This window comes from Sceloporus undulatus, chromosome 1, assembly GCF_019175285.1.
Source record: "Sceloporus undulatus isolate JIND9_A2432 ecotype Alabama chromosome 1, SceUnd_v1.1, whole genome shotgun sequence".
NCBI lineage: Eukaryota > Metazoa > Chordata > Lepidosauria > Squamata > Phrynosomatidae > Sceloporus > Sceloporus undulatus.
In genome coordinates this window covers 351,144,235-351,169,845 of record NC_056522.1, presented here as the reverse complement: position 1 = coordinate 351,169,845, position 25,611 = coordinate 351,144,235, and the positions used below count along the sequence as shown (strand labels likewise).

The 25,611-nt window shown below is 41.3% G+C and overlaps 1 protein-coding gene across 1 annotated transcript in view; it reads right to left on the bottom strand.

The window, feature by feature from the left end:
* Window positions 1-722: 722 nt before the first annotated feature.
* KCNK13 (potassium two pore domain channel subfamily K member 13) overlaps window positions 723-25,611 on the bottom strand; it is a 75,385-nt gene continuing 50,496 nt past the window's right edge. Inside the window, 1 exon segment of the mRNA XM_042460545.1 lies at window positions 723-2,484. Coding sequence (XP_042316479.1) covers window positions 1,595-2,484 — 890 coding nt within the window. The 3' untranslated portion in view covers window positions 723-1,594.

Genomic DNA, 25,611 nt, shown 5'->3' with positions numbered 1-25,611 from the left:
AGCTTTTTTTTGGGGGGGGGCACTATGATGAGGTTATATGCAAAGTCATTGGTCAACTCAAGAATCAAGACTTCTCATCAATGCTTTGGAGCTTCTTATAGTAATCAAGACATTCTGAGCATCTGAGAGGAGGTTCAGGAGCAGAATAGGACAACTGACATTGAACAAGATGATTTTTTAAAACATAAACAAATAAGGTGGTACTCATTCAACAATATTTATTGATCTTACCATGAGCCTGTGGAATTGGAATCAGGAGACACATCTATTCTGTGGCTGTTCACTTCTGTTTTTCAGTGACTTGGCTCCCTACCCTTGGTAAGCTTCAATCATCCATTTGTGTGAGGCACAGAGACCACAAAGAACATGTTGCATACCTGTAACTGTAGTTCTTCTGGTGGTCATCTATGCCATCACACAAACCTGCCCTACATCCCCTATTTCACATCCCTGAAATTTCATGATGGATGTAGAAACTGAGGGGACAGTAGCTTGGTGGGCTGGATAAGCGGCCCCTTTCTCCTCCTCCCCGCCGCCGCGGGGTGTCCTTGGGGCTTGAAGACCCAAGGACACCCCTTTCCAGGCTGCAGGGAAGGGGCCTTTTGCCGCTTCCCCGCAGCCTGAAAAGCGGCAGATCGGGGCCTCAGCGGCTGCAGCTCTGGACACTGAGGCCCCAATACAGCGGGGAAAGGGGCGGGTGCAGCCTGCCCCAAATGGGCGGTCTGGAACCCGCCAATACAGCTATTCTAGTCAGGACTAAAACAGAATTTAGGCCTCTGAGTTTTATGACTTCTCTCACAGCTGCTCCAGGTTGTTCAGGAGCTGTCCTAGTACCAATTCTCTATTGGGGAAAGGGCCCAGCAAAGATATGACTGCCATGTTACCTGGAACAACTACAGGAGGAGTGACTGTAAATACAGAGAGTGGATTTTCTGCTGCACTGGCAATGGGTCTATCAGACATTGTTTCCTTATCCCATGAATGCCTTTTTGACATCAGGCAAGGCGTGGTGTAATGTGAAAAATGGGCACTGGTCTAATGGGGGGATCCAGCTTTCCCAAAGACACCCTCACTACTTATATTAGCATTCCAAAGGATCCAAAGCATTCAAAATATTAAGCTGGATAAGTAGCCAAATAAGATTCAGGATAATGAAATGGATAAGCACTACAACCAATGCCAGCAGCTGCACCAGTGCTGTGGGCAAAGACCAAGTCCCAGTGTCTGCTCAAGGATGCAAGTTCTCTCTCATGCCAGCACTATTACTCTTTGGTGCAAAAACAGCTGAGGTGATATGTGTTAGCAAAGCAGCTTTTAGAAATGAGCTCCCAGTGTAGAAAAATTAGCATCTTGTGGTTTTGCTCTACTCATTTCTCTCCTGTAAACTCAGATCTCAACTAAACATGTACTGCACAAGCTTGTAAAGGCATATGACCTGATGCCTCCAGAACAGTCTGGGTAAATTGGTGCCATGATGCAAAATGCAACAGCAACACTATTGGGCATCCTTCTTTTAAAAAGCTCGTTCTATCTCTGGAATGCCTTTTCATCCTTAGTTAACCTGAACTTATTGATGCACTCCCAGTGCTGATGTCTACCTATCTGTACTCGTCTCTGCCAGTCTGTTATTCATAATCCCTAAAGCGCCTACACCACCAGCAAATCCGTTTTGTCTAGGAGCATTGTTCATCTGTCTCGGAAAGCCATTGGCACTGTCAGACAACTGTTTCTGCATGATGGCTAGTGAGACTTTGTTAGAGGCTAAGAGGTCTTTCATGGAGATCATCTCACCAGACATTCTGCGCCCATCTGTATCACTCTCCATGACACCATCTGATTCAATGGATATGTTGCGCTGGTTCCGCGCAGTCCCTGGCACTACAACATTCCTACGTGACCGAAAGAGTTTTCTCTGGCATCTATGGCATGTCCATTCCAGTTTCTTTAATATCCAGTTTATGGACTGTTTGATGACAATGGAGATCACGTTAAACAAGGAATAAATACAGCATACCCCCATGAGTATGAAGATGAAATTGCCAAATCGGTAAAGGCCTTGGCTCTCATACTGGGCATTCTGGCTGCTCACCAGGTCACCAAAGCCAATAGTACTGAAGGCCACAAAACAAAAATAAAGAGACTCAAAGTAGCTCCATCCTTCCATTGGTGTGTACATAGCTGAGGCACAACAGGAAATGATGAGCGATGCTAGGCACAAGATCAACATGACATAATACACAGATGGCTTCCATCCTGCTAAGCTGTCCACTTCAGCATTCCCAGAGGCTTGCTGGATGTCTTGAGTAAGGGTCCCATTCCGTCTTATCTGTCGCTCATGGCAGGACTTCATGATATATGCAATGATTGTGATCAAGCGTTCCAGGAACAAGTTGAAGAACAAGATGGTTCCTGCACAGCCTATAAGGCCATAAAATATCAGGAAAAGTTTGCCTGCAATGGTAGCTGGTGTGGTCATGCCAAATCCTGAAAGATAAAATAAGAAGATGTATTTATTTGTATGCTAAAACATTTCTATCCTGCCTCATATCAAAAGATCTCAGACTGGTGTACAAATAAGATCAAGACAAATTATTTTAAAATAATTTAAAACAATACTATAATTAAATAGACTAGAAACATATTAAGCACATTAATATATTTTTAAAGATTTAAAAGATTAAAATAGTTTAAAACCATGGACATTGCATTTGAAATAAATCAGTGAGGCCCAAGGGCACCAAATAACTATTTTCACTTGGTGCTTACATGAAGCCAGTGCTTATTGACTGGTGGATTAATTAATTAATATCCTGCCTTTCTCCCAGTGTAGGACCCAAGACAGACAATCTGCCCTCCAAGAGGAAGGCATTCCATAATGGGGGAGCACTAGATGAGAAGGCACTCTCCCAAGTCCTCATTCAGTGAGTGCTGCATGCTCTCTTAGCTTGTTTCTCTTCCTCATCAATCATTTATGCCACCAGGACCACACATTCATGTTGCTTGGCTACGTGTCCCAGTTTTCATCTGTGAAATACTGGGGGGGGGGGTATGAATCTATCTGGAATCAGATTCTGGAAAGTACTGTGGAGACTTATAAATGAACTTGAACACAAATGAGCCAATTGTCAGTCAAATTCTACCAATACTTCTGCCCCTGAGGCACTTCCAAGACCAGGTAGACCACTAAAAATATAAAGTACTCAGACCTAGAAGTAGCCGGAAGTTTACCCCCCCCCCCCAAAAAAAAATCTTATTTTTTAAAAATTAAGAAATGTTCGTGGTGGTAGGTTGTGGCCTATTGAAAAAGTGAATAACCACTTCTGGAAGATTTTTGGCAAAAACATGATAAGGTTCCACACAATGCTTCTTATAGGGTACAAGGAGAATTGAGTGTAAAAAAATACCATTTAAAAAATCATTGAAAGTGTGGCTAAAACTGGGTTCTATCCTGCTCCAATTCTTGTCCTTTCCCATTTTTTGTTCTCTAAAAAGTTGAAATGCTGGTATTTTTGGTCCTACCCATTCATTGGGGTAGGGTATGGGTACCCATAGACCCATACCCATTGGTTCTAACAGGAAATCAGGCCACTAAGAACTTAGGAGAAGCTGAATTACACCTTTGAGCTGAAAGAGAGAGCCCATCCTTGACCTAAATCAAGGGACTGCAGACTGGTGCTCCCAGCCTTCCACACCATAGTCTATGCTGGCTAGGGCTGCTGGGCACTGAAAACCAACAACATCTGGAGGATTGCAAGCTTCTGACCTGTAATATATCTAGTATGCCCAGATCTCAGGGGTGACAATCTAGGCAATCTAGTTATCTCCAGGTAGGAACTGGTAACTGTATATCTAACCATTTGGTTTATTGTTTGGAGATTAATGCAGAAATCCATCAATGGTTCCCAAACTTTAGTCCTCCAGATGTTTTGGACTTCAGCTACCAGAATTCTTGACTGCTGGCTAGGGCTTCTGGGAGATGAAGTCCAAAACACTAGGAGGACCAAAGTTCAGGAATCACCTAGCTAAAGGGGCTGTTTCCAGGTGAAGATAAAATGGATGGTTTTTTTCCTTCTCCCTTACAAAGGATTAAGACTAAGCCACTTGCCTCTAGCCAGAAGGTGGATGCAATGCAGGGCAGAAGATGAACCCTGGTATCACAATGACTGAGAGTGAAGGAGGAATTAACTGAGTAAATGCATAGACCTGTTGAAGAATCTTTGCAAGTTTCAGGAACAAACCAGTTAAACCTTGCAAATAGCTTGCTGTGTATACTCATGTATAAGTCTAGAAATTTTGGTCAAAAAACTGACCCCAAAAACCTGGATTGACCTATCCACAGATCATGGCAGTCTCAACTCCGTATCCTGTCCTGAATCCAGTTTGAAATGGATCTAGATAATCAGTTTCCTCCAAGACTGCTTGGAGATGGAAGGCAACCACTCTCTTGATCACTTTACCCAAGAATGGAAGCAAGGAGACCAGTCTGTAATTATTTCTGTCTAGGGGGTCAAGGGAGGGCTTTTTCAATAATGGTTTAACCACAGCTTGTTTCAAGCTGGCTGGAAAGTGACCCTCCCTGAAGGATGCACTGAATATAGATTGAAGTACAGTGGTACCCCGGGATACGAATTACCCAGCTTACGAATTTTTCGGGATACGAAAAAATCCCATAGGGATTTATTGTTTCGGCTTACGAAGGTTTTTTCGGGTTACGAAAAAACCTCGGCGCTATTTCGCCACCGGAGGGCAGCAGAGAGCTATTTTTTTCCATTAGCGCCTATGGCAATTCAGGTTACGAAGGTTTTTCGGGTTACGAAATTAGCCGCGGAACGAATTAATTTCGTAACCCGAGGTACCACTGTAATGTTCTAGCTGCATCACCTCCCTGGATGGCCAGCCAAGAAGGGCAAGGTTCGAAAGAGCAAGTCATCTTCCTCACGCTTCCAAGAAGCTTATCCACTTCATCGGTATTCACAAGCTCAAAACGATCCAGTTTAACATTGTCCACAGAGTTGCTGGAAACCTCTCTTGTCGTCTCTGCAATAATGCTCATGTCCAAGTTAGCTCTTATCTGAGAGATTTTATCTGCGAAAAAGTCATTAAATGCATCACAGCAGGCTTTAGTTGGTTCTAATAGAGAGTTCAGGGTGGGAGGCATTTGAGTTAAGTCTTTAACCACCCTGAACAGCTCCGCTGGATGAGACTTTATAGACGCAACACATGCAGTGCAGAAAGATTTCTTCACTGCATCTATTGCTACTCCATAGAAATCAAGAAAATCGCTATGAAGTTTCTTGTCAGATAAAAGTTGAGTCTTCCATCAGCAGCATTCTAGTCATTGCGCAACCCGCTTCATTTCCCAGAGATCTTCTGTATACCACGATTTACGATTAGAAACAGGCTGGAAAGGACGCTAGAGAGCGATTGTGTCTATGGCCTTGGTAAGGTCGATGTTACAGGTATAAACCAAGGCTTTGACAGAATCACCGTTGTTACCAACCATAGAACCCTCTAGGGCTTTTTGGAACCTAACCAGTTCCATTGGTCTTCAAGGGCAGACTATTCTAATAGTTAGATATTGTTAAGCATGCTCCATTAATGAACAACAACAATTGCTCACAGCTTGCCATTCAAACACACACACGTGTGTGTGTGTGAGAGAGAGAGAACACAATCCATATGTGCTTACTGGTTTGAATGAGCTTTATTTATTTGTGAAATTTATTCTGCTTTACTCTAATGAGTTCAAAATGATGCACATGCTCCTTCTCCATATTTTGATTCTTACAACAACCATGTGAAGTAGATTGGGCTTGGAAATACAGTTGGCTTTTCTTATACACGGATTTTTTATACACGGATTCAAGCATACACGGTTTGAAAATGTTCAAAAAAGATATAAATTTCAAATATCAAACTGTGATTTTCCATTTTTTATAAGGGATACTATTTTACTATGTCATTATATTGAATGGGACTTGAGCATACACGGATTTTGTTATACACGGGGGATCTTGGAACCAAACCCCATCGTATAATGAGGATCCACTGTAGTGGCTTACTGGCCTAGGATCATCCAATAAGGTTCATGGCCAAATGGGAAATTGAACCCAGGCCTCTCCAGGCCTAGTCCAACACTCCCACTACTATACCTCTAAGTTTTTGTCTTCAAATCAGTCAAAGCATTTAGATTCAGAATGTATTGTCCTATAACTCCACTTAAAACTAAAAAACAAAAACTGTTTGTGGACTGTAGCTTGCTCATTTATCCATTTAGACACCTTGCCTCAAAACCCCACATCTGAGATCAAAAACTAAACTAAACTAAACTAAACAAACAAACAGCTTCATTTATATGCTGCTTTATACTGAACTAACAGTCTCCAAGAAGTTTAAACTGTAAGCTAATTGCCCTCCAACAATCTGGGTACTCATTTTAGCGACCTCGGAAGGATGCAAGCCTGAGTTGAGCTTGAGCCCTTTTAGCTGGGATTAAACTTGCAACTTTATGGTTTTGAGTGAGTGGCTGGAGTACAGGTATTTAACCACTGCACCACTGGGGCTCCTGGTTAGTTAATGTCTGCTTTGTGGATGAAAAAGAAGAGCTATGGTAGCTGTTCTGAAAGTTCTGCTACTCTTTTCTTATATCTTCTAGTCCTATAACGAATTTTGGGAGGATAAGAACAGTGTGCTCCTTTTACTTTCCAAGACACCTGTGCCTCACCTTCTTTTTTACTAAGTGAGTGATGCATTAAATAATCTCTTTGAAAAGCCTATCTCTATTTAGTACAATGTTTTTGTCTTTTACATTTTAAGAAGATTAAGAAAGTTTGCTTTGAGCCTATCATCTTTCTTCCACGTATTCCTGTGTCACATTACAACATTGTTCAGGGACTAAGTGCAACACAATAAGTTACACATTTTTTAGTCATTGCTGTTAACTCAATACATATCTTGATTAACACTGAAAATTTGTACTTATTATGTACAAACACCAATAAAATAGAATAGGTAACATTGGCCCAGTACAGAGTACCGGTTTGTGGTGGCCTGGGGCCAATTCTAGAGTTCCGGAGCGCACAGCATTTGCATGCTCCGGAACCCTAGCACGTATGGGCGATGCCATCTTTACACAGCACTGTCCATATGGTGCATGCGTTCACGACGTGTCTTGTGTGATGTGTCAAAAAGGCACGGCACATAAGACACAACACCGCAACGCCCCGTGGTGCTAATAGTGGCTTGGTGGCGTTGTGGAAAGGAGCTCCATTTTGGAGCTCCTTTTTGCAGTGGATTGTTGTCGCAGCTGTGCAGTTGCCACAACAATGATCCGGAGAAGAAAGGGATGGCCTCTGGCCGCCCCTTTCTTCTAATCTGTACCGAGCCATTACAGTTTATTCTTTACACTGATGCCACATTGCAGAATTAATGTAGTTTGACCGCACTTTAACATATTGTGGAATCCTGTGATTTGTAGTTTGCTGTGGCATCTGAGTTCTCTGAGAGAAAAGGCTAAATATCTTACAAAAGTAGAATACCACAGCACTGAGCCATGGCCACTGAAGTGGTGTTATACTGCATTAATTCTGCAATATAGATGCAGTCTTAGAGGCAGTATAGATCAGCACTTTGCACGGTAGGGTTCAGGTACAGCTGAGTGTTCACATGCTCCAAGTCCTACTTTTGCCATCATGGCACCGTAGGGGCCCTTAGTTGTACTCTGGATGGGTAATGAACTATGCCTAATTCAGTAGCAGGTTGACACCAGTGCAAGGCAACTGATATGTTCTATATGTTTGTTACATTCATTTGCAGACTGTGTGACAACTGCTGCTCCACCTACCAATGAACACACATAGTTCAAACTGGGATAACAAAGGCCACAACCTTCTTGATATCAGCTGCGAATAGGTTTGGCACCCACACGGATTCAGATTCAGACACTGACCTACTGATCAATGAGTTGCCATTAACTATAGCCCACTTGCCAGATGTGGGATTCCTCATGGACAAACGTCACTGCATGATTCTCCTGCTGCCTGGGAGTAGGGCAAAGCCTGATTGTCCCCAAGCTGCCTATTTTCCTAATGCCCCATAAAAGAACCACCTTATTCTCTTGATGGACATTCAAGCCCCATCTCCTTGGATGTGGATCCCATGCCAAACCAGCCCAAAACACAATACATAACAAACACATGACTATCGATGTAATAGAGGGAAGAAGGGTAAGGATTAACTTCCAACAAAGTGAAGAGAACTGAGGGGTGGTGTGATGATCCCTGGGGTCTAAGCAGCCACACAGCCACCCTGTTCTTGGCCCTTAGCCCCAGGGGAATCCCTTTAATTTCCCCCTAGAGACTCCTAGGTCTCCATTCCCGCTCCCTGTTGAGCTGAATAAGACCCCTTGAGATCCTCTAGTCAAGCTGCCACCACCCAGTGAATCTCCAGTGAACTCCCCTTAGCACACACTGGGACTTGCTAAGGACTTCTAGTTTCCTTTCCTTGCTAACCTAAGCAATCAGTAACCGAGCTAAGGCACGTGTGCAGGAGCAGAGACTGCAGATACTTTTAAAGAAAGGTATTTATTCTAAATAGACAGAATAGAGCAAGAAGGTATCATTCATGCAAGGCCTCCTTGCCTTGCAGGTACCGAACGTATAGTACAAGATGTTCATTTCAGGCAAGCTATTAGATAAACACAACAAAAGCCTAAAGGCACTAGCTAACATATTTCCTAGCTACTCACACAGTGATGGGATTTGCAGTCCTTGATGGGTTTCTGGATGCAGGGAGCTGGCCCTCTTTTGGCCGAGCTCCACCCGCATCTCTTAAGCCTGCCCTTGGCACAAGCTCAACAGCTGGTTTCCAAAACAAATACAAGGATGGAGAACAAAGAACATATGGTTCCCAAAAAGATGGAAAAAGGGAGACAAAGGACCACATGGTCCCCAAGGGCCTTTTAAAGCTTTCTCATGGAATGTTCTTGAAAAACCTGGTCCAGCTCTGCTGATTGGTCAGTTGGACCTTATGTCAGCTATGATGTCACTTCTCATTAGCATGTGATGTAAGCAATCATTAGCATGTACCTCCCCCCAGTTTAACCCTTTGTGGCTTGAAAGGAATCCTCAAATGACTGGAGGCCTAGTCATTACAGATGGTTTATGTAGCCCAGTGATGCTGAACTTAGTATTCACATGCAATTGACATAGCCAATATAGAATCATAGAATTATAGAGTTGGAAGAGACCTCAAGGGCCATCCAGGCCAATCTCCTCTCATGCAAAAACACACAGTCAAAGCACCCCTGATAGATGGTCATCCAGACTCTGTTTAAAAACCTCCAAAGAAGGAGAAACCATCACTCTCCAAGGGAGTGTGTTCCACTGTCAAACAGCTCTTACTGTCACAATGTTCTTCCTAATGTTGAGGTGGAATCTTTTTTCCTGTAGTTTGAATCCACTGTTCTGTGTCCTAGTCTCTAGAGTGGCAGAAAACAAGCTTGCTCTAGCCTCAATATGACACCGTATCAAATATTTAAATAAGGCTCTCATGTCACCTGATTATTATTATTATTATTATTATTATTATTATTTCCCGCCTCTCCCGGGTGGATTGAGGCGGGATTACAGCCCAACAATAATAATAAAATACAAAAATAAAACATATAATTTCAAACATTAAAATGGTTAAAAACAGTGCAGTCAACTTTTATAAGATAAAATGTTCTGATCCTGGATAGAAGAGTGAATGATGTCATTACAGAAGATTGGGTGGATAGGCTTGCTGGAAGAGATCCATCTCAATTGCCCTCTTGAAACCCTCCAAGGAGGTAATAAGATGGATCTCTTCCGGGAGGTTGTTCCATAGTTTAGGAGCCACTGATGTAAAGGTTCTTTGGGAAGTTGAGACCAATCTGGTTGGATGTGCTTCCAACAGGTTTTTCCTGGAGGTTCTGAGAGTGTGGGGCGGATTATACAGGGAGAGTGTTCTTTTAAGTAACTCGGGCCCAAGCCATGTAGGGCTTTATAGGTGATAACCAACACCTTGTATTGTGCCAGAAGCTAATAGGTAGCCAATGAAGATCTTTCAAAATAGGTGTTATATGTTCAAATTGCGAAGAATCAGTGACCAATCTGGCTGCCGTGTTTTGTACTAACTGAAGCTTCCGAACTTGGTACAAGGGTAGCCCCATGTAGAGCGCATTACAGAAATCAAGGCAAGAGATTACCAGTGCAAGTACCACTGCTTCAAGGTCCTTTCGGTCCAGATAAGGACGCAGTTGGAGTATCAACCGAAGTTGGTACCAAGCACTCCTGGCTGTCGCATCTATTTGAGATGACAGTTGTAGCGATGAGTCCAGGAGTAGTCCCAAACTGCGAACTTCGTCCTTTAGGGGAAGTGTGACCCCATCCAGGACAGGTTGACTAATTTCCTTCCCAGGACCTAGGAAACCTATCGCTAGTACCTCCGTTTTCTCTGGATTCAACCTGAGTTTGTTTTCCCTCATCCAGCCCATTACTGTCCCCAGACAGGCGTCTAGAGGAGAGATGCCATCCCTAGTCACTGCAGCAGTCGGAGACATAGAGAAATAAATCTAGGTGTTATCAGCATACTGATAACACCGCGCCCCATATCTCCAGATGATCTCTCTCAGTGGCTTCATGTAAATGTTAAATAGCATCCTGAGGGACACCAGATGTCAGCTCTCTCTTAGAGGAGCAACTATCCCCCAGCCTCACCATCTGGAATCTGCCCGAGATGTAGGAACGGAGCCACTGGAGCGCAGTGCCCCCGATGCCTAACTCCCTCAGGCATTCCAGAAGGATACCATGGTCTATGGTATCGAAGGCTGCTGAGATGTCCAAGAGCACCAACAGGGTCACACTTCCCCTGTTAACCTTCTCTTCTCCAGGCTAAACATATCCAGCTCTCCAAGTCATTTCTCATGGGGCATGGTTTCCAGACCCTTCACTATTTTGGTTGCCCTCCTCTGGACATGCTCCAGCTTGTCAACATCCTCTTTGAATTGTGGTGCCCAAAACTGGACACAGTATTCCAATATAACTGTGTACTGTAAAAGGAACACAATTACACCACACTTTATTCTTACCAATTTTGCTCCAGCACCATGATTACCTGTCTTCTTCTTAGAATAATTACTTTTCAATGGAGCAGTGTTTTTGTGTGTGTGTGTGTGTGTGTGTGTGTGTGTGAAATATGCTGCACTGTGAATAGCTCATCCACCAGCAACTGGTAGTTGATCATTTCAGCTCTGAATTAGGTTAGAGACAAGATCAGCAAGCTGAGAAATTTTGATTTAGCTCAAACTAGGATTAAAATATTGCTTTTGGGGACGCTCAACCAGCATCATCAGGCATATTGTTTGCTTTAGGGGTAGCTTTCCTTACAGGTTCAATTTTAATTGGTAGAGCAGCAGATGTTACAAGACCATGTAAAGTCTCCAGTGCTATTCCATTAAAGGGAAGCAAATTCTGCACCTTTTTGTCTCCCGGGGAAATATTCCCTTCTCTCTCAATAATGGCAAACCAGCCTCCCATGTTCTCCCACTAATGACACTAATTTAATGTTATTATTTTATTTCATTTCCATTTCTCCTTGTGGTGGATCACAGTGAGAGATGTTGTGAATATTCTTTCATTCAATTGCTTAGGCTAAGAGGAACAGCATTGGTGCTTTATAAAGTGGACTATTTTTAAAAGGCTTCAAGCTAAACAACGTGACACATACATGCACGGGCATACATATGTATATATGCTTTTTAATAAACCTATGTTGAGTTTTGAAAGGGGCAAGGAGACACTTGATAAGCAAAAGATATTTGCATTGAACAAAGGATCCTTGCCTCTTTATCTGCATGGGCTGTCAGCATATGGAAATGGAAAGAAAGGAAATTAATTCCTCAAGAGCCTGGAAAAACAGAAAATCTCTCATGCTTTTGACTCAAGCATGATGACATGAAGATAGCTTTGTTTTTTGCTCATATGCAGAACAATGAATGTTAATCTGCACTTCTTTCCATAGAAAATGAGTTCATTTGCACCCATCTACTTTCTCATCTCATGTTCTTAGTCAGAGTGATAAGCTAAATGCTCCCATTCTTCCTTGACATTAAAAAAACCCCTTTCTGAACAAATGATAAATTCCGGAAGCCAAAGAGAACTGATAGTACAAGCACAACATAAGCTTTTACAGTTTTCCCATTAAAATGAAGCAACCCCATTATCCATGATGAAAGGTCTTCTGTAACTTCTAGGCTTGGCAGATTTGAGGAGTAGCTTCCCAAGTTGCACATGATTCTACGGAGAAAAGGGTGACCAAATACGCACCTTTTCCAGGACATGTCCTCCATTTCAACCTTCTGTTGAATTTCAAAATGTTCTCCATTTTGAGCATGACTAATAAGCATAATAATTTATTTTTATATGAGTGTGTTTAGGTTTTTATTTTGTAATGTCCTACATTTCTCTTTGATATCCTACATTTGTGGTGCATTGTCCTCCTTTACAGTTATGACATCTGATAAGTGAGGAAGTTCTACTCCCTTTAGGAGAGCCATGGATAAAGCACAGCCCTCAAGATATTGCTGGAGTTTCATTTACTGTCAGCCCTTGCTAGAAGAGCTAATGGAGAAAGAATATGGGAGTTGCAGCACAGCAATTTCTGGGTGGACTACACTTTGTCCACCAGCCCTTCAGTGTTCAGGGGCTCATTCTCTGTGGAAGTCTCTAGTGAGGTAGTTGCTATTGAGAACAGACCAGATGATTTATTCAGCATGCTTTTGAAAGAGGTCCTCCTTCAAATGGTGAAAGAAGTGTTTTTGTCACAGTGCATTGTTTTCCTCATATTAAATCTTGCCTTTAGTATGTTTTGTTTTGTGACTGGTCACTGGAATATAAACACAATTCTGAGTGCTGAGGTTTGAGATAAAAGCTTGTTGTGTGGAGGGAAACTGTTAATTGGAAAAAAATACACATTCCCCGTAACATCTAGTTTGTGAGCATTACCTGGGATGTGCCAGAAAGCTAATCCACTCTTTTTTCATGATCTAAAGAATTCACTTTGATTTGAGGGTGGGAATGGAGGACGGAGCTGTGTAGGTGCACCCTTAGTAGATCACAAACTAAACATGAGCCAACAGTGTGATGCAGCAGCCAAAAACTAATGCAATTCTAGACTGTATCAACAGGCACATGACATCCAAATCAAGGGAAATAACAGTCCCACTTTATTCTACTTTATTCAGAACTCACTTGGAATAGTATGGAATAGTATGTGCTGGAGACTAGAACATGAACCAATGGATTCAAATTAACAAGCAAGGAGATTCCACTTAAATATTAAAAGACCTTCTTGATGGTGAGAGCAGTTTGAGAGCAGAATAGACCGCCTCAGAGGATGGTGTACTGTATTCTCCTTTTTTGGAAGTCTTTAAACAGATTGGATGGCTTTAGTTCTGTATTCCTGTATGAGAGGGGACTGGATTAGATTGCCTTTATTGTTTCTTTCAACGCTATGATTCTATGGACACACAAGAAGTGGTGACAAAAATAGTTTTAAGTGTCTTTTGTGAAATCAAAGATTGTGGTGAGCTGGGGGTCCAGAGTGAGTTTTCTTTCAGAAGGGAATAAAAGATAGTTAAAATGTGAAGAATGAAAATAGCAAAAATTTCTAGAAAATATAAATAGATAGATGGAGGTATCAGATTACAAATTTGGTGATACCAACAAGCATTATAGAGACAACTGAGATGTCAAACATCAACAGATGAAAGAGAATTTCATCACAGAAGGATATTTCTAAAATGCCACAGTGACAAAATGAATCAACTTTAAAATAAAAAGAAGTCAACTATGCAACGAACAAGATCTGGAACAACATGTACAGAGAATCTTTCAGTCAGAATAAATAATACATTTTTTCTATGACAGACATTAGTTAATGATAGAAGACACTAAAAGGCAGAAGTTGAAATTGTGGGTACCGAAGTGGAAATAAAGTGATTTTTGCAAAACAGCAGCATGCTTTTAACATACCAAAAGCATTTCTTCAATCCATCAATTTTACAACTGCCTAAAAAGCAACTTGGGAGCTGATGATTAATTCCAGGGAAGAAGAGAATAAAAACTTCACTCAAGGAGAAAGAAAGGAATGGAACCAGTAATTCAATCCAGTTCTTATTTGCAAAAGACTAAGGACCACTTTGCATAACTACTTTTGAGACACATTCCTTAGCCCACAACCCAGTAGGGAATGAGCATTGCTAAATTTAGCATGAATTTCTTCTAAGGACTCTATCACATGAGAGGCAAGCATCATGAAAATGTGATTAAAACATGGCAATAGTGCAGTCGGGGGAAAGATGATCACCCCCATGCTTCTCCCATTCATGTCCCGTGCGTAAACTGTAATGGGTGAGTCTTTGGGTAATAATGAAAACTCCCCACGCAGTCAATGGCCATTTGGGTTGAAATGGACTGAGCTTCACCTGGAACCATCTGGCCACCAATGCACAACTGTCTGGACGGGATATAGAGTTGAGACTGCCATGGTCACCTTAGTCAATGATCTCCATCTGGACACTGACAGGGGAAGTGTGACCCTGTTGGTGCTCTTGGACCTCTCAGTAGCCTTTGATACCATAGACCATGGTATTCTTCTGGAATGCCTGAGAGAGTTGGGTATAGGAGGCACTGTTTTACAGTGGTTCCAGTCCTACCTCTCAGGCAGGTTCCAGATTGTGGCACTGGGAGACAGTTGCTCTTCTAAAACAGAGCTAAAATTGGCACCCCCCAGGGATCCATCCTGTCTCCCATGCTGCTTAACATTTACATGAAGCTGCTGGGAAAGATCATCCAGAGATATGGGGCGGGGTGTTATCAGTACGCTGATGACACCCAAATGTATTTCTCTATGTCTTGGACTGATGCAGTGACTAAGGATGGCACCTCTCCTCTGAATGCCTGTCTTGGGGTGGTAATGGACTGGATGAGGGAAAACCGACTCAAGCTGAATCCAGGTAAGATGGAGGTACTCGTTATAGGAAGCCTGACCCCAGGTATGGAGTTATGTAAGCCCGTTCTGGATGTTGTCACACTTCCTCTGAAGGACACTGTCCGCAGCTTGAGGGTGCTCCTTGACTCGTCGCTTCAGCTCAGGTGGATGCGACAGTCAGGAGCACCTGTTATCAGCTTCGGCTGATATGTCAGCTGCGCCTCTTCCTGGAACTGAAAGACCTTGCAACAGTAGTACATGCACTGGTAACCCCTTGATTGGACTTCTGTAATGTGCTCTACATGGGGCTACTTCATGCCAAGTTCAGAAACTGCAACTTGTACAAAATATGGCAGCCAGGTTGATTACAGGTACTTCTCGTAATTATCATATAACACCGTTTTTGAAGTCCCTTCACTGGCTGCCAATTAGTTTCAGGGCAAGGTACAAGGTGTTGGTGATTACCTTTAAAGCCCTACATGGCTTGGGTCCAGAATCCTTAAGGGAACACCTTCTTCCATACTGTCCATCCCGCACTCTAAGGTCCTCAGAGAAGAATCTACTTCAGCCAAAAGAATCTAGACTAACCTCAGTTACCCAGAGGGCCTTCTCCACTGCTTCTCCGAAGCTATGGAATGACCTGCCGAAGGAGATCCGCCACATTTCTACTCTTACAGCCTTTAAGAAGGCTCTTAAGACAGATCTCTTCCAGCATGCCTTCCCAACCTAGTTCCTCTCCCCGTGTGCTGTGACCTATGTCCACCAATTCTTCACTTAATTTTAACACTTTAGGAATGGCATCATGGCAATTAGGGTATTATCCAATTATTATAATGGTGCAACTGCAAGGGAATTTCCTTCATGCCCTAATTGATGACTTCTTGGAAATAACAGGAGGGGAACTAAAGACAAGGCTGTATTCTATCACCCTATTTTTTCAACTTGTACATAGAAAATATCATATGAGAAAGCAGGCTTGGACTCAGAAGAATGATGGGTGAAGATAGGAGGAAGGAATATTAATAATCTAAGATATGTGGATGACACCATATTGTAAATAGAAAACTTCATAAATCTGGAATAATTATGAAGGAAAGTTAAAAAAGAAAGTACAAAGGCAGGCTTACCGCTGAACATAAAGAAAACAAAAATAATGACCACAGAGCACCTACATAAATTCAGCCTAGACAATGAGGAAATCAAAATAGGTAAAGATTTCTCATACTTTGAATCAAACATTGAAGAGAATGGAGACTGCAGTCAAGAAATCAGAAGAAGACTAGGAATGGGAAGGGCAGCCATGAAAGAATGAGACATGATCTTAAAGAGCAAAGATAGGATAGGAAGAAAATCAACTCATTTGAGATGTGGTGCTGGAGAAGAGTGCTAAGAATACCACGGACAGCCAAAAAGACAAACAAATGTTCAAGACAAACTTGAACAGATCAAGCCTGAACACCCTCTAGAAGTCAAGATAAACAAGCTAAGGCTGTCATAGTTTGGCCACATCATGAGATCTCATGACTCATTAGAAAAGACAATAATGTTAGGTAAGACAGAAGGCAGCAGAAAGAGAGAAAAACCACATGTCAGATGGCTAGACTCAGTTTGGGAGGTCATGGGCCTGAATCCATAAGACCTAAGCAGAGCCATGAGGACAAGGGGTCTTGGAGATGTCTCATCCATAGGCTTGCTATGAGTAAAGGTCAACATGAGGGCGGTTAACAGAAACAACACCAAACCAAACAAGCTTTGATCTGATCCATCAGTGCACTTATATTTGTAGGGACTGCCAGTGCCTTAAGCATTGAGGCCAGATGCTTTAGAACCAACTGCCTCTGAGTGGCATGTGTGTGTTAACAGCAGTACACATGAAAAGGATCTAAGGATCTTAGTAGACATAGGACCAAAACACATTGCGGAAATAATCCAGTTTGAGACTGCTTTAACTGTCCTGGCTCAATGCTAGGGAATTCAAGGAAATGTAGTTTTGTGAGACATTTAGCCTTGTCTGTCAGAGAGCTTTGGTACCACAATAAACTACAATTCCCATGATTCCCTAGCATTGAACCAGAGCAGTTAAAGTGGTCTCAAACTGAATAATTTCTGCAGTGTGTTTTGGACCCAAAAGCTAAACATGAGTCAACGGTGTGATTCAGCTATCAATAAACCCAGTTCTAGGCTGCATCAACATTAGAGTCCAAATCAAGGGAAGTAGTAGTATCACTCTGTTCTGCTTTGGTCAGGCCTCACTAGGAATATTTTGTCTAGTTCTGGGCACCACAATTCATGAAGAATATTGACAAGTTGGAACATGTACAAGGAGAACCATCAAGATGGTGCATGTTCTGGAAACCAAGTCCTATGAAGAACAGATTCAGAGGTGGCATGATAGCCCTATTTACATATTTAAAGGGATGTCATGTGGAAGATGGAGTAAGCCTGTTTTCTGCTGTTCCAGCAACTAGAGGCAGTCCCTACAAATTGGCAGTCCCTACAAATGAAAGAGATTCCACCTAAACATCAAGAACTTCTTGACTGTAAGAGCAATTTGAGAGTGGAATAGGCTCCCTCAGGGGTAGTGGACTTTCCTCCTTTGGACATTTTAAAACAGAAATTGGATGGCCCTCTCTCAGTAGTGCTTTAGCTGGGTATTCATGCATGGTAGAGGGTTGGCATGGGTGACCTTTCTGGTCCCTTCCAACTCTTTGATTCTGTTATCTAATTTTTCTTTGTGATCTCTATCACTGATGAAAAGGGATAACAGTTAAAGTGAAAGTCCTTGTTAAATGTTTCCCCATACAACCTCTCCATGCTAAGGACAAGATTTTATATGCGTTTTATGAGGTACTAAATTTCATTCTCCAAAATAGCTACATGCTCATCAGAGAACACTGTGATACAGGCACAGAAATCAATTCAGCCACTTGCCCTACTGTTTATTATGAAACAAACTCCTTATAGTTTAAGATAGGGCAAAACTCAATTATTGTCCCTGCACAATGTGAAAATGTTTGCCAGTTGTTGTCCATGTAACCATTATTTCCCACAGGTGTCTGCCCTTCCTGAATTCTATGCTGCAGCTAACTGCCTGGCTATACTGAATGTGAATGATTTTTAAAGCATTTGCAATCCCTACTAGCTTTATGATGTTGCCCGCCAAGGTGATAAATGTGCAATGTATCATCAAGGTGATTAATGAAAAGGAATTGGAACGAGAGAGACATGCTAAAATGTCCTAGAACAAACCCTAATGCTTGAGAGTTTATTCAGGACATCAGCTAAAGTATACAGAAGAGTTTTAAAATAGAAAACTGGATGCTAAATCTGCAGCCTGGGTTTAAAATAGACAACTTGAACTAAAATTGAAGTCTGGGCTAATCTTATACTTGGTAGCTTCTGCTTTTACAAAGTATCTTCTACAGTAGGCAACTTGACACTCTCCACATGTTTTGTGCCACAATTCCTATAACTCACTAATCATTTGCTGAATGGGGTGATGGATATTATAGTCAAATACAGCAGTAGGGCACTGTGTTGTATCCCTCTACTATAGGGAAACAGATGGGAGGAACCTCACAAGGGACATATCACAGCATCTCTTTTCTCTTTCTTAGTCCTCTTTCCAACTGTGTATGGTTTTCATTTTACTCCTGAGAGCCACAAGAGTCCTGAATGGGACATAGAAATTCCTTCATGCTTTTCATTTAATAACAATAATAATAATGATTACACAACTCTATTTATAAAGTGCTGTAAATTTGCACAGCACTATACATACCACTCTGACAAATGGCCTCGCTGCCTTGTGCTTATATGGAGCCCACTCCTGCACTCTGTCACACCAGCTCTTTTATACTATTCTCTTATCAGTCTTCATGACCCCCCCCCCTTTAAGTAACAAAAAGTAATAAAAATGTTATATTAATACTGTAACAAGTAATGGAAACAGATTACTTCTCAAACAGTACATTGCATTATTATTCCATAGTGAATAAACGTTCCCATAATGTGCTGTTGTGACTCTAATCACAGCGCACACACTGACGTGAATGCACACACACTAGGGCCTGACTCCCACTGCAAATATAAATTAGAGTAAGCCCTTTGACTATGATGAGTTTACATATTTGCCATGGATTCATATTCAACAATCCAACCATCAGATATATCTAATGAACTAGGCTGGAGTCCATGAAGGTTTCTGCCAAATAAAACATTAGTTTTTAAAGATGCCTTTTAGCACACTAATAGTCAATTTATCTTCATACAAGAAGGAACATTAGCAGAGCTTGGAAAAGCTATTTTTGGACCACAAATCTCAGACTGTCCCAAATGACATAACCAATGTAAATCTAAGGAAAAAAATGTTTCTAAGCTCTGGGTTTAGGGAAACCTCAAGTTTTGCAAAATAATGTTAGAAGAAGAAAAAATTGGGCCATGTGGGCAGCTTTTGGATCTCTGCATGCTCTGTGGCCATAGGATGCTGAACGTCTGTTAGGAGGAAATAACAGAAAACAACAGCAGGCAGTAGTGGTGTATCCTGAGATGGGGCATTGGTTGTTGGCTGGAACAGGAGCATGGCACATTGCAACATTTATATGCAGGTCCCACATGTCATACTTATTTAATTATGTATTTATTTTATCTTGTTAAATACAAGATAAATAGACCTTAATATGAAAAATATTAGCATGTAAAGGAAGAAGAATATTCTTGTAAATAGTCAAAGATAATATTGATCGAATACAGAAAACACAGGATAAAACCGCAAAAATAGAGCTAGGTAACGACGAACCATAACAGAAACATAAGAAAGGAATACTCCAGGTTGAAAAAATGATGTATGGCCAGAATTACAAAAGAGTTTTGAGTTAAAGAACCAAACAATAGGCAAATATGGAAAAATTCATGTTTAATTTGGAAGAAATTAGCAGATATTAATATAAACTAGAAAAGGTGAAGGAACTGGTTGAATATTGATTTATAATTTTAACAGACTCAAATGTCAATATGAAAGTAAGTTTCCAGAGGATGGAAGTTTTATTTAAGAAAAAGAAGAATGTATAAACGATAAGTGGGAATAAGAACATGATTGTATGTTTATCTGTACGTATTGTGGGGGGGAAATGGAAAATGTACAATCAATGTAAAAGAAAAAGAAAAAGCTGTTATACTTTTAAAAATATATAATAAAAAAAATTATGTATTTATTTTATATCATGCCTTCCTCCTGATACATGGATGCAAGACAGCTAATAACAAATTTAAAACAGTATAGATTAAAAACAATGCAAAAGCATTAAAATGTAGATATAAAGTTTTTTTAAAATTACACAATAAAAATTAGATTGTATTAACTCTGTACAAACCTTAAAATCTGATTTGCACAGCATTCAAAAGCCCAAGCCCTATTAGTTTGAAAAAGCCAGACGGCACAAGAATGTTTTTTACCTACTACTGAAAGTAGAGCAGGGATGAAGCCTCCTTCTAGGGAGGGAGTTCCAAAGTCTGGGAGCTGCCACTGAGAAGACCCTTATTCCCACAGACAGAAGAAGAGCCCCTCTGGACAATCTTAGTGCTTTAATGGGCTTAAGCAAAGGGAGATACAATCCTTCAAATAACCTAGACCCAAGCCATATAGGGCTTTATAGGTCAAAACCAGCACTTTGAATTGTGCCCAGAAATGGACTGGCAGCCAGTGGAGTTGTGTGCTCCCTGTAGCCAGCTCTAGTTAACAATCTGGCTGCAGCTCTTTGGGCCAGCTGACATTTCTGAGCACTTTTCAAAGGCAGCCCCACATAGAGCACATTACAGTAATCCAAATGGTGACATAAAAAGCTAGCAAAATTAAAATTATACCTTTAAATTACAACTTCATATGGACAGTGTAAATGTGTTTACATATACGTTGTTTCATGTGGCTAATGTGAAAATTTGGTAAAATGTGATTTTTTTAAAGAAAAATTAAAACAATAATTTAATTTTTAAAAATAGTTTTTTAAAAATATAAAAGTTAAAATGTATTTTCTCCTTTTTTTCTCCCACTGAGCTGACTCTACTCACACTCATTTCAGTGTTTTAAAGGGATGCAGGTGAATGCCACAGTCCATTTCTGCCAAAAGGCAGATATTTGGAGAGCAGTTGTGTCACCCCTCTTAGTGTGTCACCTGGTGCGATCCATACTCCCCACACCCCCTAGTAACATCACTGCATGGGGGAGAGGGTGCTATCTTATCCTTCCCAGGGAGTAAAATGTCTTTGGGTAAGATCCACTCCTGTGCTACGATGCAAACAGGTGTTTGGCATGAGAGTGCCATGTGCTACTGAAAAGATGCAAAGTGTCAGTTTTGGTATAATTATCGGGTGAAATAAGACAGGTGCTGTGGTGCTTAACCCTTCCCCTTCTGCACCCCACTGCTTCTTGTTGGTGACATCCTACTCCTGCTATATGGCACTCCTTCGGTGCTGCATCATCTGGACACAGCACCAGAGATGCACCATGATGCTGCATGCCTTGTGGACTGGTGTGTGTTGCCAGGGCACACTGGTGGGGGGGGGGGAGTCAGGCATGCACTGTGAGGATGCTACACCCTAACTCTGCCCCCAGGCTGGCCTTTCAGGCCGGTCTGTAAAGGGCCTCAATACAACCCAAAACAATAACGCAACTTTTTTCTGTTCATAATATCCATTGTTTCACAGATTAGAGTAAGGCCATTTTCAAGTGATTGGGGCCCTGGAGAAGTTCCAAAACCAGAACTCCCTTTGACCATGTTCATGAGTTGTCATTAGAGGTCTTTGTGTGGTGGCAGAACAGACTTGGGAATGCTCAGACTGGGCAAAGACATGCTGACTAGAGCCATCCCCTTGCACACCTGGAAAAAGTAATATAGGCTGTGGGCACCCCCTGCTTGTGGCCCAGCTGGCATGATCAAGGAACTGAACCTGGATAAGAAGGTACTACACAAAGTTTCCTGTAAATTCATACCCGTGACCTCCTTAATAGAATCCATCCATCTAGCATGTGGTCTTCCTCTCTTTCTACATCCTTCCACCTTTCTTAGCCTTCTCATGAGGTGGCCAAAGTAGGACAACTTCAGATTATTCATCATGGCTTCCAGGGAGATTTGTGGCTTGATCTGTTTTAGGACCCATTTGTTTGTCCTTTTGACTGTCCACAGTATCAGATCTCAAATGAATTGATTTTCTTCCACTTTTTTTAACTGTCCAGCTCTCACATCTGCACATGGGAATATGGCTTCTAATATTCTAGCTTTTGTGCTCCTCTGTATATCTTTGCTCTTTAGGATCTTTTCTAGTTCTCTCATTTCCATTATTTTTCATACTCATATATATCCTGCCTTTTCCCTACAGTGGCTTACAGATACAAAGAGATACAAGTAACAGCTAAAACATAAGAAAAGATTAGAATAATATTAAAAATTGTCTATAGAATTAAAAGCACACATTAAAAGCAGTAGTACAGCACGGAAACAGAAAACCAGTTACATAAAACAATCTGTTCCCAAACACTGGTTGAAATAGGAAATTCTTCATTTGAAGACAAAGGCCCTATTCAGATGGTGAAAATAATCCAAGATGCATCTGGGTTGAATCTCTGTTGTTCATATGCATCCTGAATGCACCTGATTAAGTTTTGCATGGAGGGGCTGCCAAAAAACCCACTTAATCAGAGATAATCGATACTGTCCCCCCCCCCCCCAGTTTTAAAAAAAGATTCACATTATCGGCAGTGTGAATGACCGATGCAAATAGATTGGGAGAATTCAGGATTTTTTTAAATGTTTATTTGTATAGCACTATAGGCTTTACATAGCACTTTACAAAGGAGAGAAAACAATCCAAAATAGAAACAAAAGCCTGCCTACAGCACACAATCTAAAACCACAAACAAGATTATAAAATTAATAAAATATTACTATAACAAAGTGCTCAGGGGTGCGTAACTAGTTCCTTAAACTCTAGATTAAACTCTGCATGCCTTGAGTGCATTTCGACACCATCGACTCCATGTTTATTTGAGTGCTGGCACATGTGAGCAACCAAACTCCCAGAGATGTACATAGATGAGGTTCCATAGTGTGAATAACAAAACCAAAATGTGTGAGTTTTATAGTTTATACAGGCTTATATGGGAAAGTCCTTCAAATAGCCTGGATCTAAGCAGTATAGGGCTTTATCAATCATAATTAGCACTTTCAACTGTGCTCAGAAATGAATTGGTAGTCAGTGGAGTGGCTTTAAGGGATTGGGGGGGGAGATCTACAGAGTCTTTCTCCTCAAGAGCATTTCTCTCCTGAAAGTATAACAGTAGAAGAGGTTTGTTTGTGTGTGCATTTATGCAGCACCACCAGCAGCATGGTGTTCTCTAGCCACTGAGAGTCCTGGCACGTTTGCTCCAGTTGCACCACAGATAATCCAGCCTCAGGTTAGAGAGGATAAATTTGTTCATGATTTGATTTCTGTTTCTCCTGACCCAATTTTGAGTGAATAGTAAGAAGGAGCAAAGCATCCAAACTGTCAAGAATGTGAAATATGGGGTCTTTCCCAAAGGGAGAGAAGTGCTAGAACACGCTATACTTCAGCTTCATATTTTCTTTGTGTGGCATTTTCATAACTTTTCCCTAGGTGAAAATAACATCAGGAATAAAGTTTCATAGATGGGGAAAGAAAACAAAAGGAGCTGTCATTCTAGCTGTGTAGGCAGTATAAGTGAGATGTAATGTTCTCAAGTACATTTTAAGGATGGAAAAAGTGTTGGAGGGGAAAGAGGGAGGGCCTCCCATATAAATGTTTACTGTGTGAGAAAACAGATAGAGGATTTAACTGTGCATCATTCTTCAAAGCAGAGCCTATCTTCAATCTCCTGGCTGGGCTGAACTACCCACTATCCACAACTGGAACTTTCCCTTAAATTCAGATTGTATTCTGTGATAAAACCAATGGGAAAAAAAACTTAAATCCAGTCTTGGGATGGGAACTGTGCAACCCTCCAAATGTCATTAGACTGTAGCTTTCAGCATTCCTCATTATTGGCTGTGCTAGCTAGATCTGCTAGGATCTGCAATTCAACATCTTCAGGGCCACCTGATTCTCATCCCTATACCAGCAGATGTCTATTAGAGCTAGAGGATTTGCCTTCAACCTCCTCCCTGGTGTAACCCTCCACGCTGCCCAAAAGCTGCTCCAGTGGGTTTCCCAGTCCATCAGAACAGGTTTTGATGGTGCATGGAGAGTGCTGCAGGGCATAGTGGGAAACAACCCCTCTCCCGGTTCCCCCAATGAAAACTTTTCTATTAGTGGAACAACAATCATTCTATACAAGGGATTATAATGCTATAGTATGGGCCACACAACCATCCTATACTCAACTTTTGCTATAAAAAAATTAGAAACATGAAAAATAAAACCCCCAAACTCCCAGATTTCCTTCAGCAGCAGGCTGAGTGGGGAACGTGGGGAACTGCAATTAGAAAACCCCCACTTTCTTTGTGAAAACTATAATAAAAATTAATTTTAAAAAACCCACTTTCCCTAGGTTTGAATTTTCTCATTTAAAAATGGAATTCTTGGAAAGAGAAAAAAAAATATCATTCAAAACTATGTGGCATGTTTCCTTTCATCTAAGGATCAAGACCATACCGAATGAAGCAATGTCTCACTCAGAATAAGTTAGCTCCTCATATTTCACTTTTCAGTTCTCATTTGGTATATATGATCGTTAAGGTTGTCAGGGTAAAAACTGGGCAAGATTCTTGTGCTTTAACAGTTGGATAGAAGAGGGAATTTCAGCAGGTGTAGCTTGTTATCTAATGGTGTGACAACCAACACTTTCTACAGTTTCCCCTTCTACACAATCACTAAAGATAATAATAATAATAATAATAATAATAATAATCATCATCATCATCATCATCTGTTTATTTATAGCCCGCTTTTCCTTTGCAGATCAAAGCGGGTTACACAGAAGTACAACAAATGTACAATTTTGCAAACAGTATCCATAAAAAACCCAAACAATACAGTAATACAGATTAAAAACAAGATAAAAAGCTTACAGATTAAAATCACAACAATAGCTAGCATAAAGTGCAGGTGCAACGATGCAACGAGGAGAGAGCAGGTATTACATTGTCTGGGGGAAAGCCTTTTGGAAGAGGAAGGTTTTTAACCTCTTCCTAAATAGGTCAAGGGAGGTAACCGAGCAGAGCTCACCGGGAAGAGAGTTCCAGAGCTCTGGATACAACAGTTCTCTCCAGTTTTCAATCTGGTAAACCTAATGATTGTTCCCTTTTGAGTGTAATTCTAATTTCCCAATAGCTTTATTTCGTTTTGCCTCACTTTCCTCCAAGCACATATAGATGGTTCTGTCCCGTAATGATTCCAAGATCCACTCAGTTCACCAGGCCAACTGCTCTCCCACAACTGAGTGCTGAGAGGGAAAAACAATGACGCTTGGCTGGCAGGAAGAGAGGAAAGAGGTGGGCATGATCTGCCCCCTGCACATTAACCCTCCCCTCCTGGAGCAAATTCCCATTGGTGGCACCCTGACAAAACATTGTGTTTTGAAAAAGAAAT